We start from the raw sequence: 17,294 nt of genomic DNA, 5'->3' as shown, positions 1-17,294 counted from the left end.
AACGTGTAGCACCGGCGTACGATCCGCTCGGACGTCTTTAGCTTGAGCGCTGAGTTTATAGCCGGTCACCCCTTGTCACCCCTGAAGTTGATACGACGTCGGCGTTACCGCGACGCCTCTCGTCTTCGTCGGCTTCTGTATCAGCTTCGATCCTTCTCCAGCGTTCGGCGCATGTTAACTCTGGTCCATTTTCCACTGGAGGGGGTCGTTTTTCCACCGCCGTCGGAATAGGGTATTTTCGTCTTTCCACAGCAGGCGGCTGTTGTGACAACTAGTCCTCGTACAGTCGTTGTTCCTCCTGCAGCAAATCTTCGTCCATCGCTGACTCAAATGCCAATATCTGCCAGTCACGGTACTTCGCCGAGTTCACGCGGACATATCCCTCATTGGCCAGTACTCCGTGTGGTTGCCATTTTATCACATAAAAGTGAGGTGGGCACCAGACTGACGTCTGTCGTACGTTCGTAATCAGGACATGGGTTGGTCTTCCTCGGCGATTAAAAACAACCGTTGGAATCCAACCCTTCGTCCGACGCATTCACAAGTCATGCGTCGACTCACTGGGTTGTCGCCTGGGCAATTTGAACTCAGCGGTCATTCGACTTTCGATCGTCAACCCGTCTGGTGGCCCGCATGGGACATTTGGTCCGAACTCGGTCTTGGTCGGTGCATTACTTGATCGGATGAGTGGAATCACCATCTCATCGGGTAGCTTTACCGCCGAGTTGTACAGATCCAGACGGATTCCAGCTGGGATCATGAAGTCGGTGCCGAGAATCAAATCGACTCCGGCATGATGAGGCATTATCCATACTTTAAACTCGTATGCCACTTCCCAGCCGAGTGTCACCTTCACCACTGCTCTTGACGTTGTCACCATCCTGTCTTTACTTATTCCTTGTATGTCAATTCGCTTATCTCGGCTGGCCACTCTCTTGAGACGCAGTTTCCTCGCGAAGTACTCACTGATCGCCGAGACATTTGCTCCGGTATCCAATAATATCTTGGTCCTTCGGTCATTCACTGCACCCAATACGAGGGCTCTCATTCTAACTCGGCGATCAAACGTCTGTGCTGACCACCATCCCAGCCGTTCTCCCGGAAGCAGCTTCATTATCCTGGTACGATGCACAGTCTGGTCTGACTGCCGAGTTACACTTGCAATCGATCGGTGGTTATCCTCTAACTCACCGAGCTCACGTTCAATTCCGTCGATTTCACACATCCAATTGCCATCCCCGCTTCTTTCCTCGGACCGTCCTGCTTCGCCTACAAAGGCAAACAAGAAGTTTGCCTCGACTGCAGGTTCAGCTGACTGTGGCATCCTGGCATATTCCAACCCAGTCAGTGTTGGCGGGCCGCCGAGTTTAAATCACTCGGTGTGTAAAGGTTTTGCACGTCTTCTGGCACTTGCGACTTGTCGACAGAATTCTTCACGAACGCAGCCAGCTTCTCGTATTGGCGAAACCGTTCGCACTGGCCGACTTCATGGACTTGTCTGCAGAATTTGCAGCGTCGTCGACAGTAGTGAGCCGAGTGCCCCATTCTTCCACAAGCTGCACAAGGTCCTCGTTGGGTGTTGTCGCGTGATCCATCTCCACGGTTCGACTGTTCTCGTTGGTTGTACGGTCGCGGAGGTCGGTTCGCTGAGTTTCCCCAGCTTCGGTTCGAGCCTTTCTGGTCGGTCCGGTGTATTTCCTTTATCATTGGAAACGCCGGCGTCAATGTAGTCGTCGTCTTCCGCTGAGTCGTGGCCTCCGGACTGGTCCTCATCATCCCATTCGTCTTCGGAGTTGTACGGACTCGGCGGGTTCTGATCGATGCGTTCCTCTCCGTTGGAGTCAGCGTCCACGACAGTGACTCGGCGGTCGCGGTTTTCTTCCTTGCGACTGCGCTTCTCATCTCGGCGGCTCTGATCCTTCCGCTTGTCATCTCGGCCTCGTGCGATCACGAGTCGGTCGCGTTGCTTCTTGCGCTTCTCGCCGAGGATCCGACGATTGATTATCTGTTCCACCTTACTGATGTCTCCCAACTGCAAGGGGTACATCAAATCCATCACATCGTCATCACCACAATGCAGCAAGAAGTGTTCGACATGGTCAGCTGCGTCGGCGCCACCCTTCTCGTACTGGATCTTGGCTGTCCGAGCATACCCGTTGAGTCGGATCAGGAAGTCGCAGATCGGTTCGTTGACTTTACGTCTCGCCGAGTAGTAACGAGTGCGGGTGGATTGGTCGAACTGTGAGCAATAATAATCCAGGAACGCCTCGCTGAGTAGTTTCCAACGTCGCTGAGTCTTCTTCGGCAGCTGCCTGTACCAACTCTTCGCCGCACGTCCCAAGCATAGCGAGAAAGGCTCGCACCATGCACTTTGGGGCATCCTGGTGCTCTTTATCTCGTAGATGAAACGCTTGAGCCACTGGAGCGACGCGTCAGAGCGGTAGCGCTTTCCTTCTTACTCGGCGATTTTGTCGAGCGAGGCGTGGGTTCGGACTTCGAGGTACTGCGTCGAGTCCTCTTCAGCCGCGTCAAAGCTCAAGTTTCGGATGTAGTCCTTCACGGTTTCTTCACGGTTACCTCTCACGTCGAAGGCGTCGTCGTCTTCTTCATCCTCCTCGTAAGCCTCAGCCTCATCTGCAGCGTCATACAATTCACGGTAACGACCTACAGTCCGCTGCCCACGACTCGGCGCTCGCTGAGTCGGGTTCAACTTCAGTGGAGTCAGCATGTGAGAGTCTTCGAAGTACGGAGTCCCTTGCGTAGCGCGGAACACTTCACGTCTCTTCGTCTCCGGGGTCTTCGGCAAAGGAATCTTGCTCGGGTTCCTCGCCGAGCGGTTTGAGCTCGTCTACTCGGCTGTACACCTTCTTCGTTCCACCAGGGGCCTTCTCCAATCCAAACGCCACTCTTAGCTTCTTCTTCCATTGCCAGAGCTCGGCTCCGCCACGGGTCAGACTCCAGTCGGACAGGATGAGGCTGTTTGGTCGGCTGTTGCACCGATAGCCCATCGCCTTCAACAGCAACACAGTTTCTTCCACCAACTGAATGATGTTGGCTGCACGCACCGGCTGAGTAAACTCGGGACCCAACATCGGCCACTTCGCCTGCGCCATCGCCACAGGCGCGAACATCATCATCCATTCCGATCTCGTTCTCATCTCCTCGCCGAGTCGAGCCAACACTTTATTGGCGCTCGGCGTATCGGCGTTCCTCGTCGCTTTCGGAATAAGGAACGGACGGTCCCCTTGAGCAACGCCATGTTCTTCTTCATCTTCTTCATCGTCCGCACCTTCGTCGAGCTCGGCGGATAAGTTGCGCTCGACAGAACGTGGGGCTCCCATGCGTCCCACCTGCAGCGTCAACTCTTCCACCTCGCCAAGTAGCTCGGCGGTAGTCTTCGTTTCTCCGAGCTCAGCGGTCTCGGCCTTCTCTTCATACTCTCCTTCACTTGCATCTCCGTTCTCGCTCTCCTGGTCTTGGCCATCCTCGTCGAACTGGACGGTTCGTCCCACCTCTATCGTCATGGCGATGAGTCGTTGATCCGCCGGGTCCGACCCCGCGAGAGGCGATCCTCCAGCCGTCGCTGGGCTTCCGTTGCTCGGAGTTGCTGATCCCTTGACCATCTTCACTCTTCTCTTTCTCTTCTCTTCCTCTTAACTTGGTTAGCTGGCACCTATAAAAACAAGCACACACTCCTGTTCCCGGGTCGCGGCACCAGTTGTGGTGTAGTAGAACACACAAATATCGTCAGATGTGGATTCTTTACACAAACCACAACGAATCGCCGAGTTAGGTCGGCGGTTTGTATGGCCTGCGCAGAGGGTGGTCCCCTCGCGGTCCGGCCCTTCCGGGACAGACGAGTGGCTCGCTTCCACCCGGTTCCGACTAACCAAGTCAGATCACTTCCGAGGCTCCGCCGAGTTTAGTTCGGCTGAGCTCGTTCACAACCCTGTGCCCTCCACCAAAGGATGGACGACGGCGCGCGAGCGCTTTTACAGGTCGCCGAGCGCAGAGGCAGCTCAGCTAGAAGTGTTACGGCACCCGGCCTATCCGACGTACCGGCCCGCTGAGTATGCGGGACTTTCTTTCGCGCGTAGCGAGACTTTGTCCTACCCGAACCGACCTAATCTCTTGGCGCTACCAGTCAATACCCTACAAGCTATGCCTCTCGAGTATTGACGGCAGGCATAATCCAGCCCTATGCAGGGACTTACCGGAAAAGTGTACACGTGTCTTGGACTAGGAAAATTCTGCTCTGTTATCTTCTGGGAGCCCTTTCGGCTCCCCCTATTTAATCCTATGCTTCTCATACAAATATCTAATGAAATGTAGTCGTTTCGGATCTCTACCGACCCTTCAGCTGAGTTCCGGCGACCGTTGAGCTCAGCGGCTATCCGGATAGCATATCCGGACAGATCGCGGAGTACTTACCATGATCCTTTGTTCCTAAGCTCTGGGTTATCAGACCGAGCCGATTCTTGATCGAAAGTAGGTTGGCGTATGGTCGAATCTGGAAATCCCTACACCACAATGGTGTGCAGGGAATTTCTTTCGATGATTTTCTTGAGTGCTTGGTTGGGAGAAGGTGATTTTGAAGGATTTTAGTGGGGCGGTATGTCGTGCAACGGAATTGCTTGCAAGCTATGAGCAGAGAAATAGGGATTTGTCCGCGAGGACCATGCCTTTCGTAGCTCTGCCGAATGCTGAATGGCCGCAGCCCATAATCGACATGAATGTCCGTGTGTGTGAGTTCGGTCATTTAATTCGCGCTCCGAATTCAGAAAGGTGTGATATTTTTCTGGATGATCTGGGAAACAGCAACGAGCGCGCGATGTTTCTTTGCGAATGCAAGTATCGCGGGGACAATGTCGACATGGGTGTACTAAAGGGAATCGTTGCAGGTCTTAATCAGAAGTGGGACTGGAAGATTGGGATGCTTTTCTGCCCACAGCTAGCAAATGTTCGAGCATGGACTGCTCCTGACGTTGATTGCATGAAGGTTGACTGTAAAACTGGGAATGTAAAGTGGGTGCATAGGCCAAATGCCGAGCGTGGTGCCCCGAAGGTGATCATCGTGATCGAAACGGGGCGTGGTGGTGGTGTGGTGGGCTAGCGTCGATTACGTAATCGTTTTCTTTTCAGTGATACGAATTGATAGCACTAGCAACTAGTGACAACAATTAAATGAATACAGCAGTGGGTCAAAATTTAGTTAGTTGCCGACGTTTTCCGGGGCCATACCGTCAGAATCACGAGATCGTTCATCATGGTGCATATATCGGTGTTTATTTATTTGCGTGAGCTTACACTATCTTTAGAGCAAAATTACGGAAACGCTGACTAGTTAATTACGGAAACGCTGACTACACCTTTGCCAATCCAAACTGGTGGTAGTGTAAACCAAAACCGAGTGTCCCTTATGTAGAAATTTATTTTTTTAAAAATTAGAAATCCCCAAAATTAATCCAGACCAATACGGATTTAGTGTAAAGCAAAATGATGAAGTATATCTTATTCGATGGTCGCCTCGATAAGAGTATCTTGTCTTCTACAGTACTGCACATGCACCACGTACATTACATTAGTGCATTGGCTATAGCCACGAGCGCCCCGCACCGGACGCCGTTATAAGTGTACGAACTCTTCTTAACGCTGACTGTAGCGGGGTTACATGCTGTGGAGCACACAGGGGTACGAAGTACCCGGAGAGTTAACAAACTCGCTGTACATAAGTTGGAGAGTTAACAAGGTCTCTCAGTACGTTGGCTGAAAGCCACACGTTATGCATTTGATTAGGTTTAACTATGCTAGATAGTTAAAGAGATACATTTACCCCTAGGCGGCTTGGCCGCAATAATAGTAAATAAAACACTTCTGGTTTTGAAGCATAAAAGTTAAGCTGTTAGCTTTGAGCCCTGGTCTTGGGCTGTAAGTGTCCTTTGGATAAGGAACTTAGTATTAGTGACTCTTTGAGTCGAACGTCTTCCTCTGACGCTAAAGCTACGGCAGCCCCGCTGCACTGACCGTCCAGGCAAGCAGCCCCAACACGAGCGCTTGATGGCACGTCATCGCTGATGCGCCGTTTTATAGACGCAAACTCAAGCTGCAACCCCTCTCCTTCCATTCCCCACGGCTGGTTAACATCTGCAAGCGCAGCCCAAAGCTCTCATCCTTGATGTACTCTGTCTAATCGGGTTGCTGGCCGTCTTGGTCCCTCAATCGATGATTATGCAGGCTGTACAAGCTGAGAGGTCACTGTGTGCACCCACACTCTCGTGTTCTGGCGCCCATACGCAGGTTCACGCCCCCTTACATCTTTGTATGTACCCCAGCCCGCAGCGCACCCGTAGTTCGTATTGCTGGATGTGTCACTCGCGTTCTTGCCAGTTTGCACTACACTAAATCTACATTGCTCTTAAAACTAATTTTGTAAAATTATTCCTCAAATTTAGATGTTACTTCGGTTACTTCACTCCGTTTTGAATTACACTACCAGTTTGGATTGGCAAAGGTGTAGTTAATTAGTCAGCGTTTCCGTAATTTTTCTCTAAAGATAGTGTTTATCCATGTAGCTTTCTAACTGCTTAAGAGCTCGTTTTCATCCTTATCTGGGCGGCTCAGCAAAACGACGCTACACCTACGTCAGCAAATGGTGGAGACACAACCATTAGCAACTTGGTAGCACAGGAGCAGAAGGGTCAATTGTCGCTCCGTCTGGTACAGTAGCTCGCTAAACTATTATTAACTCGTGGGTTCAAATCCCACTTCGGCTTATTTTCTTAATAATTAACTAGCCGAGCGTCGCCGCTACGCGGCGGTAGTTTAGGTTTAGTTCTACTTGTTTTGGCCTTCCCGTCTCCGCTACGCTTCGGCGGATTAAGTATTACAAAAAGCTAGCCCCCCTATGCGCCTCGGTATTTTTAATTTCATTAAGAAATTTTTGACAGCACCATGCTTATCGTTAAAAATAATTATTCTAGTGATCATGAATCAAGATTCTTATCACAATCTCTTTATTATTGTTAGTTAGCACTGTACCACCCAAAACCACCTGCACTTATTATAATGAGATTTAGGAGGTCCTGTTTAAGTCGGTATGACTAGCTTAAACTATACAGACACTAATGGCTGGTGTACAGCTATTGGTGGCTTCCTAATACTAATAAAGTACTCACTTCGTCTTTTGACGCCTACAAGAAACGTCTTCTTCCTTTCCCTACTTCTTCTCGACCTGTCATACGAGTTAGAGGTTATGAGCCCAAGCCAAGCCTCAAGCGACGACTTCCCACGTCTCATTGGCGCCGAGAATTTCGACGTCTGGAAGACCCGTGTGTGCGCAGCACTAGATGGCAAGCACCTACTCGGCTACGTGAAGCAGCCCGAATACGACGGTGTGTCGGAAGACGAGAGTGAAGACATCTTTCCTGGAGCTGTCTTGAATCTGGAATGAGGAAGAACTTCTTTCTAGAACTTCTAGTAGAAGGGGGGGAAGACAACCTCAGACCGTAACATAAAACGTGGTTTAAACAAAAATACTGCATGTACTTGTCAAATTTATGCTTTTTCTTACTTCGAGTAGAAGGGGGGGGGGGAGACAACCTCCGACCGACATAAAACGTGGTTTAAACAAAAATACTGCATGTACTTGTTAAACTTTATGCTTTTATTTTTTAAATTTGCACTTTTACTTTAAGTTTAAAAAAAGAGGGAGATGGTTCGGACGGCGAGCGAGTGGAGTGGCGTCAATGGTGGCGAGCTAGAGTGGGAGAGGCGTTAGGGAGCAGAGTGAATGAGGTGGTGAGCAAGGGTGGCGACGTTCGCGACAGTGGAAGGGCGGCGTGCGGGTGGCGGATACAGCAGCAACGGTAACTGCGGGGAGGCGGCAGTGGGTGGATGAGGAAAGCACTGCTGGCGTTGGTCGAGCTGGACGTGGACGGCGCGTTGTTTGACAGCGCTGAGTGTGGTCGGCGTTCTGGTCCGTGGACGCAGAAGATCGGGCGTTTGCGCAAGTGCCACGATGTTCCCGCTGCTCCGAGCTTATTTAAATGCAAAAGACCGGCTTTTCATTCTACCACTCAACTCACCGTCTACGGCACAATTACGATGAGTGATATTGACAACTTTGGCACCGTCCCCTCAACGCAAACATGCCGGCGACGATGCAGACCGGGACGATTTTCAGCGTTCAGGGATTAATAGAGAAGGCTGCGATGGTATACTTAACCGACTATAGTATCATGGTGGCCGCCGTGAAGGCGGGCGTATCCGACAACCAGTGGCCACATTCGCACCGCATGATAGCTGCTGCAAGTGTCAACGAGTTTCTCTCGTCAACCGAGATTTCTCATACATTCGAAGTAAACGTGTGTTGCTCATTCATCGACTACTCCTGTTGTTAGTACCATAGTACTTCGTCCCAGCGCGTAATGGTAGTGCCATAGCGATGCAAAAATTCACGCACGTCTTTGCTTCTTGCGCACACCCTTGCCCTGTGATCCTGCTCAGCAGCTTCACGTTCAAAACGTGACAGAAGCTGTAAGGCTTCGTCTGCCGTCGGCCGAGCACTCGGGTCTGTGTTCATCAACCGATCCAGGAAAAGCGCTCTTTCGGGCTCCGCAGTCCATTCCCGTTCAATCTTACTTGTCTTCACCAGGTATCCCACGGCCCATAAGTCAACCGCAGTCGTGTGGGATCCACCTTCCATAAAAATATCTGAAGCGTGTTCGTCGTGCGTCAAGTGATCGCCGCTGGGATATTTCTGCGGACTTTGAGCTGCATCAGCGAAGTCGATCAAAAACCATTCAACGCGGTCGATATGCTTGATCACGTTAGACCAACGGATGTCTCTGTGCATCCACCCGTTGCGATGGAGGACTACAAGGGCCTCGAGAACGTTCCCGAGCGCGACGAACAGTTCACTCAAGCTGCATGGCTTCATCTCAACGCCGCGGGGCTTAAGTGTCAACCTCAATTGGTCTGAATCCACCGTGACAACTGCATCGGCACAAGGAATCCTATAAGCTTTCAAAGAATCGTAGATCCGCTTCACGCGACGATACTCTTCTTGTGTGTGAAAGTTCTTATCGACGAAAATCGGACTCAGCCGCACCTTGACGCCATTGGCGCGATGGATGTCTATGAACTCGGTCCCTGCCGAGGCCGGACAGTTTTGCACAATTGCCGGGAAAAGCAGACACAAATTCAGAAGTGCCAGTACAAGTCGAAAACGTTCCGGCGCATGCTGCAAGTTAAACCCTCCAATAAGGTGGGTTTTAACGTTGCCCGTGACGTCTTGATAGATAGCAAATAATTCTAGCTCGAAGCCCGACGCAGCATAGCCAAACACATACGGCACTCCACCGTAGGACCACACCAGCTTTTTAGAGAGCTCCTCACGAGGCACAGTGATAGAAGTACGAGGTTCTTTCTCCTCACCACGAAAAACACAGATATGATCCAAAGCAAACAAAAAGTCGGGTCGCTTCAAACCTGACGAGGATTTCCTGCTCGAATCCCGGTTGACGTAAGCACGCCTAAACACAAACCCGAGCACCACACGGATAATTGAATCCCAGAAATAATGAAATGCACTCTCTGTGGCATCCCCATCCACCTGCGGGTACAGGAACGCAGCGCTAAACACCGAATCTTTTAAAAATTCGCACGGCGAAATGTCGTTTAGCTCGAACAATTTATCTCGAAGGAGTTGGCCTAGTATCGATGGACTCGACCAAGCTTGAAACACAGACTGCGGTAACCCAATCTTTACAGGGAGAGGTTGTCCGATAAATTCATTTAGATCTCCGCGTGTCGGCAGTAGCGTAAGTTTTGCAACTTCACTATGTTGAAATCTCGACAGCCATAAGTCCGTCCCATCAGAAATAGGCGCACTACTTGTCCCAGGAGGCAACGCCACCAGCACGTGAATCTGTTTCACTTTCGGGGGATCCATGCCTTCCAGACACTCAGAAAGCGGATCCTCTCCCTGCAGCTCCTTTTCTTCTTGCGTTAGAGATTTGACGAGAGCAGTCTTCTCGCCCTTCTTCAGCTTCTTCACATCTTCAGTGAGGCTCGACAGCCATGCGTTGCCCCCCGCCTTCGCCAGGAAGAGCTGCAGCTTGTCTGCATCAGCCTCTTTAAAGTCGTTGGCCTTCTTCGCCTTGATCGCTTCCTTCAAGTCATCCACGGTTTTGTCTTCGTCTACTTCCACGGAGAACGCGCTACCCGCCACACCAACAATACAACAGAAAAGCTTCACCATGCCGATGGATTCTGGAATGAGGAAGAAGGGAGGGGAGAGAGAAGTTCCTAAAAATGTTGCACCCGTACCTAAGCGGGAAAAGAAGGTGATGTCACAGAAATGGTAATTTTGCAACGCTCCAGAGTCCCGAGATAATCCAGCAATTTCGTTTACCCTGTCATAACAGTTTCGGATCGTTTGAGTGCTCATTTAAAGCAGTTTTTAAAAGCAGCTTCCTTTTCACAAAAAAAATATATTGTAGGCTGACCCATCCACCAAAGATGAAGACAAAATACATTGCTAAACTTGTACGATGAAGCTGTATTGTAACCTGTCAGAAAACATTTATTCAAGCCTACTAGTCGTGATTAGTCCCTGTCGAAACCCGATGGGGCCTCATTCAGACTACAGTACTAGCAGTATTGTAAAAAAAACTTGCTGCTTTTTCCTACCTTTTTGTATGGCTACACTCGGCCTTTTCAATACATTTGGGTCCCAGCTTACGGACCGCACCTATCTTTCTGACTTGGCCTATGAATGCCAAAATTACAAAAATTGAAAAGAGGCCACACAATTATTAGGGTTCTCAAATGTGCAAGTCTTAGTGCAAAAGCTCTGGCTGTGACGGGGTCACACAGCACCTTGCGCTAGAGGAAGTCAGCTTCCGAGAGTATGCAAACTCTCAGTGAACGGCAGTTCACAGGTCCCCTTATATCGAAAGGGAGCGAAGTGACCTATTTAAGGTAGAATGTAAACTGAGTGTATTTATAAGTAGATAAAGCTTGGGTTTAATACCAACTATAAGCTACCTATAGAAATGCAATGTCGTTTGACCAATGGTTGGCTTTGAGCGACCTTGGTACCTTGTACCAAATATCCCGGAGTATGACGTGTCATACACCTGAAGTGTGAAGTGTCACACTTCACGTAACCAGGGTACACTTAGGGATACGTACCCCGTTATACTCAACAAGCCGAAGTCACGGATAAGGGCACACACTTCACATGATTTACAGCGACGTTTCATCCAATCTTACGTAGACGTAGGATCGTACAATGCGTTGCTTGAGCACAATTGGAAATAGGTCATAATCAAATCTTCCATCCGGGACGAGAGATGCCCAAAGTATCGACAGAGCGAGCACCTTCGCAACTTCCTCCCTCCTCGATTTTTTAATTGCAAGTCCGACTTGAGTAACCAGTAGCTCTTCGAGAACAACATAATTTCCCTCTCTAAGTACGTAGCAGCATGGTCCGAGCGGGCAGTCAGTGCTCCAGCAGCATGGAGCCTTGACTTGTGAGGGTGGCGGGATTTTTGCAACCAACTGAGAACCACCACTTGTTTTTTCTGTATGCGCAAGTTGCGAGAACCAGTGAAAATACAAACCCCCAGTGCAACTATTTTTGCAAGTGATACTGTTTTATTTGCAAATGTATTGCTTTCGCGAGAGCTTGAACTGTGACTACTGCACCTGATCCGCCAATAAGAATGTGATACGGATAAAAATACAACCTCGGCTGCAAATGGCCGGTTATGTAGAAGTACAGCGACACCAGTGATCACCAGGCCACACAGCCTGTGACGTGCCCTGGAGTGAGCAATGGCTGAGCTTTTTCTAGTAGATCCCGGTGCTTCTGATTGGCTAGACAAGAGGCTCATACCCGGCGCAACAACATCCGGTTTCAACCTCTCGTCCGTTGTGAGCCCTGCAAAGGAAAACGATGCAACTGTGCGCTCATTGAAGACATCAGGGCAACCAAAGTCTGTGAAAGAAGCTGCAGCGTTCAGCGATACGCTAACCGATATTACGATTTTGGCACCGGATGGAGATGAAATGGTGCGCTGACCAGTAGTCGAAGACTCGCCAATGTTGCCTGCCGCCACAACCACCAGGACGTCTTGTTTTCATAAATGAAAGCGTCCAAATCTCTGGCTTGTGAGCTGTAATCCGACCCAGGTGTGCCCCACGAGAATGAGAAAATCTTGGCACCAGCATCAATTTGACTCGCTGGCGTCTGCAGGTGTGACTAGTGACACGGCACAATGCAGCTGACCTGCGCAGGTTTCGCCCTGGGTCCTGATGTCCATAAATGCTATCCGTGCCTTGTCGCCAATGCCGAGATTGGCATGTTTACCGCTAATTGAGCTGCCAGCTAACAGTCCAGCGACGTGAGTACCGTGATCACAAGTGATAGTTTCGGCTTCATCCGCTTTGTTTGCCCAGCCATTGTACATGACGACTTTGCGCGCCGAAAGCTTTATTACTTTAATACGAAAATATCGCGTTCATCTTGATCGAATTGGTCATGGTACAGATACGATCCCGTGTCCGCGATGCCCACAACCACGTCGTTTCCTCGAATACCGACCTCTCTGGCTGAATAAACACCCATTAGACTTGGCACGTACGCATCTAGCCGTCGACTCTTCCTGAAGAGTCCAGCCATCACCAGGCGCGTACGTCGGCCTCAGCATGGCCTGGAAGTTCCTTGTCGACTCCCGGTCGAACTAGCCCCAACGCACCAGTTCCCATGGAGATCGGGTCCGCCGAACAGCGTGACATCCGCTGCTTCGGCTGTGGGAAGATGGGCCACTTCAAGCGCGACTGTCCCGCGGGAAGACTCCGCCAACGGTCTTTCCCCAAGCCCGCCCTCAAGGGTCGCTGGTAGAAGCCAGGATCCCGGGGACAGGGGAACGCTGGAAACCAGTAGGGGCGGGGTGCCCTACTGGGGAGGAACTAAGTTTTCGTGATGGGTGCGCGGGTGGCGCATACCACGGGGACCTAGCCCCTGAGAGTCTTCGCACTCTCGAATCGGCGAAGAGCAGCGGCGGGTTGCTCGTAGTACACGGATGTTGTGACGGGGTCACACAGCACCTTGCGCTAGAGGAAGTTATCTTCCGAGAGTATACAAACTCTCAGTGAACGGCAGTTCACTGGTCCCCTCTTTAATTAAAGAGAGCGAAGTGACCTAAATAAGGTAGATTGTAAACTGAGTATATTTATAGGTAGGTTAAGTTTGTGGTTAATACAAACTATCAGTTACCTATAGAAATGCAAGGTCATTTAACCAATGGTTGGTTTTGAATGACCTTGGTACCTTGTACCAAATATCCCGGAGTATGACATGTCATACTCCTGAAGTGTGAAGTGTCACACTTCATGTAACCAGGGTACACTTAGTGCTACGTACCCCGTTACATCCTCCCCCACTTAGGTTCGGTTTACCGACCAATCAGAATGAAGAGATGTTCGTCACAAACTCTCATTCTCAAAGTCGAAAACCATCGACTCGGCCGCGCGAGCGCGGCGGAGGCTCACTTTACAGTTAGAGCCTCGAGCAGCAACCTGTGCGCTCTTCGTCAAGGTCTCCACTTCGACCGTTAACATGCCTCGTGGCACTGCTAAGAGCGGTGCTAAGACACGCTCCAAGGCTGCAGCCGGTAAGGCGCAGGCCAAGAGCACTTAGCCTCACGGCAAAGGCTCTGCACTTAAGGAGGCTACTCAGGTGGCCTCCGAGGCGATCGGATCCTCGGGTGACGCGGCTGCGGGCAAGCGCGCAAGCAGGCGCCGCAGTCCGTCGCCCTCGTCTTCAGACAATCGTCCGAACCCTCGGTTCGTAGAACGTGAGTTCAACTCGGGCAGTGAGGACGATGCCGAGTCCGAGAGCACTCATGATGCTCCTGCGGGCTCTGTGGGAGGGCACAGCCCAGTGCCCAGTGAGCACAAAGAAGACAGCGTGCAGTCGTCCGCTAGTGATCACGGTGATCACAGTCCCAGGACCTCTGTGCGCTCTGAGAGTCCGGCCGTTAAGACTAAGGGCACTCCCAAAGCCGGTGGCGATGAGGAAGGGAGTCCTCGCAAACGTCTCTCGCTTGACGAGGGTCTTGCGCGCGCTAAGGCCTCTAAAGCCGAAGGCGCCAAGCCCTCAAAGAAGCGTACCGCCTCTAAGTCTCCACTCCGCGAGGAGAAGGAGACTCGACGCTCCTATCAGAGTCTCTTCGGCTCCTCGGATGAAGAGGAGGAGAAGGAGGAAGAAGAGGAAGAGGAGGGTGCCATTGTTGAGCCCCGGGAGGTCTCGAATGACCTCGACCAGCAGCAGGAGGATTTCCAAGCTGCCCAGCGTGTGCGTGGGGGTTCGGTGGCGGCAACCGTCAGCCAGGGAGCTGCCATCAACTCAAGAGGGTATTGGCCTCCCGAGGAGAGCTCTGGGGCTGACCTCTTCTTAGAGCTTCTCGTCGCTCCTTGTGGCCTTGTGGGCGGCCACACTTCTAGGGGCATCTATGAACGAGCCCTTGTTCAGAAAGAACAGTTGTTCGTCGACAACTTGGAGGCTGCTCGGTGTGTGCTTCTCGCGCCACACCGCATTCCCCTTAAGGACTTCACGACTTGTCGTAAGAAGCCCGAGACCCGGGGTGGTCTCTATCCTGTTTGGGGATACCCCTGGGTTATGCCCGAGAACTGTCCCACGTGGAGTTCTTGTGAGGACATGTTCTGGGCGTGGGTGGAGACTCTCAAGTACTCGCCCACGGAGTTATGGGAACTCCATGAAGATCAGCAGCTGTCCCACATCCTGGACCAGCGTGATCTTCGTGTGAGGTTTGCCCACTTGATCAGCAAGCGTATGCTGTTAAGGGACATCCTGAAGCGCGCGGCTTCTAGCGCTCACGATGAGCGCGGGTACGGTATGTATTCATCATCCGTACCCCGTTCGGGCAAGAAGCCCCGGACTACTTATGAAGCTGCCGCCGCTTCTGTTCCCAGATTGCGACAGCCTTCGGGCAGTCAATCAGGAGCCGTTCAATCGGCTCCCACGAGTTCTCGGAGTGGGCATAACCCCTCCACTTCACGAGGAGCTGTCGCTTCCCGCGACACCGTTGCTCCTGGAGGATCCGCTCCACGTGGAAGTGGACTTCTCCATTCCGGTCAAGCAGGGGCGGAGGTGCCCTCGTACGAGTACGAGTACTCGGCGCCTCCCGAAAGCCACTCTCGTTCGAGTGCTCCGACAGCGGGTCCGACACGGGACCCTGAGGTTGACCGCCTCCGTCAACGTCTCCTCGTGCTTGAGATTGCACTTGGCCTTGGGACTGGCGGTAATGCTGCCGCCCAGGCCGGGAATCAGGGCGAGCTCGCTCGTCTTGCGGGTCGCCTGGACCTGGTGGAGCGAGAGGTCGCGAGCCTGCACCTGCGGGTGGACCGCCGGGCCTCTTCGTCCGATCTGGACGAGGCCTTTCGCATGATCCGACGGATCGAGGCTTTGTTGCCACGTCCGGAGCCGCCTGCGGCACACTCCCAGACGTACGCGTATGGTGCGTACCCGGCGTACTCAGCGTACTCGGCGTATGGCGCCGGGGTCCCTTCGTATGGAGCCCCTCCGGCGTACGGTCTTGACCGCAGCCTTGCCGTCCCGACCGAGGCTTGGGTGCCTGCTCCGACGCCCTCGTCGACGACTGTGACCGGCCCTCGCTTCGAGGAGCTGGGTCAAGGGGGGTCTGCGAGTCAGCAACCCCCTGCGGGTCAAAGTACCGCTTAAGACGTCCGACATAGAACGTCGGGTGCGTCGTCATTGACTTTGGAAGGTCGATGGTGTACGACGCACCATGTCTGGCCTGGACTGCAAAAGGTCCGATGAAGCGGTGCTTCAGCTTGTTGCTGCCGACAGAGCTAACAGTGTCTAGAGGTAGGTTCCTCGTGTCTAGTAACACTAAGTCACCAACCTCAAATATACTTAAGTTTCCTCTTCCTTGTTTGTCCGAGTACTCCTTTTGTTTATCTTGGGCCGCTGCCATGGCATCGCGGACCCTGCTGACAATGTTCAGCTTGGTATCCATAAAGGATTCCACCTGTTTCCGCAGCGAAACTGGCCTCACATCCGAGACCTGGGAGGAAAGGGCTTTCCGAGCCTCTCCCCCACTTAGAATAGAGGAGTCAGTGTTTCCTCGAAGAGTGAGAGGCACTCTGGGGTGGCGGAAGCCGTTCAAGTAGAACGGCGTGAGCCTCGTGGACGCGTGCACCGCGTTGTTGAGCGCAAACTCAACAACTGGAAGCTGCGTCGACCACGTACGTGGCGCTGCCGCGCACACACTGCGCAGAGTGTCCTCGAGCACTCGATTGACGCGCTCTGTTTGGCCGTCTGTCTGCGGATGATCCGCAGTGGACATCTGCAGACGAGTTCCCAGTAAAGGGAACAGCGTTTTTCAAAACGCAGCAGTGAACCGCGGATCTCGGTCCGAGACAATCGTCTCCGGGAGACCGTGATAGCGGAACACGCCATCGACGAACAACCTTGCGGTTTGTTCGCCCGTCACAGTGACGGGAACTGGAGCAAGATGTACCATCTTGCTCAGCCGACACACGAACACCAAAATTCCGGTGTTGCCGTGTCCGTCGGCGGGAAGCCCAAAGATGAAGTCAAGACTCATCGACTTCCAACAATCAGCCGGTACGGGCAGGCTCTGTAGTGGAGCCGAAGAGTGCCCTGCGGGTTTAACCCGCTGACACGTTTCACATGTCTTGACGTACCGGGCGACCCACTTGTACATGTGGGTCCACCAGAAGGACTGAGAGACCGACAGAAAGGTCTTCTCGCGGCCCAAGTGGCCGCTGGAGGGCGCGTCATGCGCCTCCGCGAGGATGTCGAACTTCAGATCCTCGTCGTTGGGTACGACCACCCGTGGAGGATCAGTGGGCTCCACCCGATAATAGAGGAGGCCCTCCTTCAACTCATATCGGTGGAGCCGTGAGCGCTGTCGCGACGAGAGCCAGTCGGACTTCGCGCTCGTTCCGGCCTTAAGGAACTTGACGATAGGCGCGACAGCCTCATCGTGCCGATACACCATGCGTATCCGATCATATAGATCCGTTGTCACCCGCGTGATGTGGGCCAACTCATAGTCGGGACGCCTAGAGAGGGCGTCCGCAAGCACGTTGAGCTTGCCCGGCTTGTACTCGACGCGGAAGTTATATTCCGCGAAGAAGGACAGCCACCTCGCCATCCGTTGGGAGAGGTGAGGCGAGTTAGTCGCCGTCCTCAAGGACGCGTGGTCTGTGTAGAT

The 17,294-nt window shown here is 52.3% G+C and overlaps 1 protein-coding gene across 1 annotated transcript; it reads right to left on the bottom strand.

Annotated features, from left to right (window-relative positions):
• Positions 1–8,395: 8,395 nt before the first annotated feature.
• Positions 8,396–10,261, bottom strand: PITG_12090 (Crinkler (CRN) family protein; the record flags this gene model as incomplete). The annotated part of the gene is made up of 1 exon (XM_002900673.1): positions 8,396–10,261. The coding sequence occupies one exon, from the start codon at positions 10,259–10,261 to the stop codon at positions 8,396–8,398; it is 1,866 nt and encodes a 621-aa protein (XP_002900719.1).
• Between the last annotated feature and the right edge of the window lie 7,033 nt (positions 10,262–17,294).

The sequence above is a fragment of the Phytophthora infestans genome, genomic scaffold (genome assembly GCF_000142945.1).
Source record: "Phytophthora infestans T30-4 supercont1.24 genomic scaffold, whole genome shotgun sequence".
Taxonomy (NCBI): Eukaryota; Oomycota; class Peronosporomycetes; order Peronosporales; family Peronosporaceae; genus Phytophthora; species Phytophthora infestans.
This window is presented reverse-complemented; position numbering and strand designations above follow the sequence as displayed.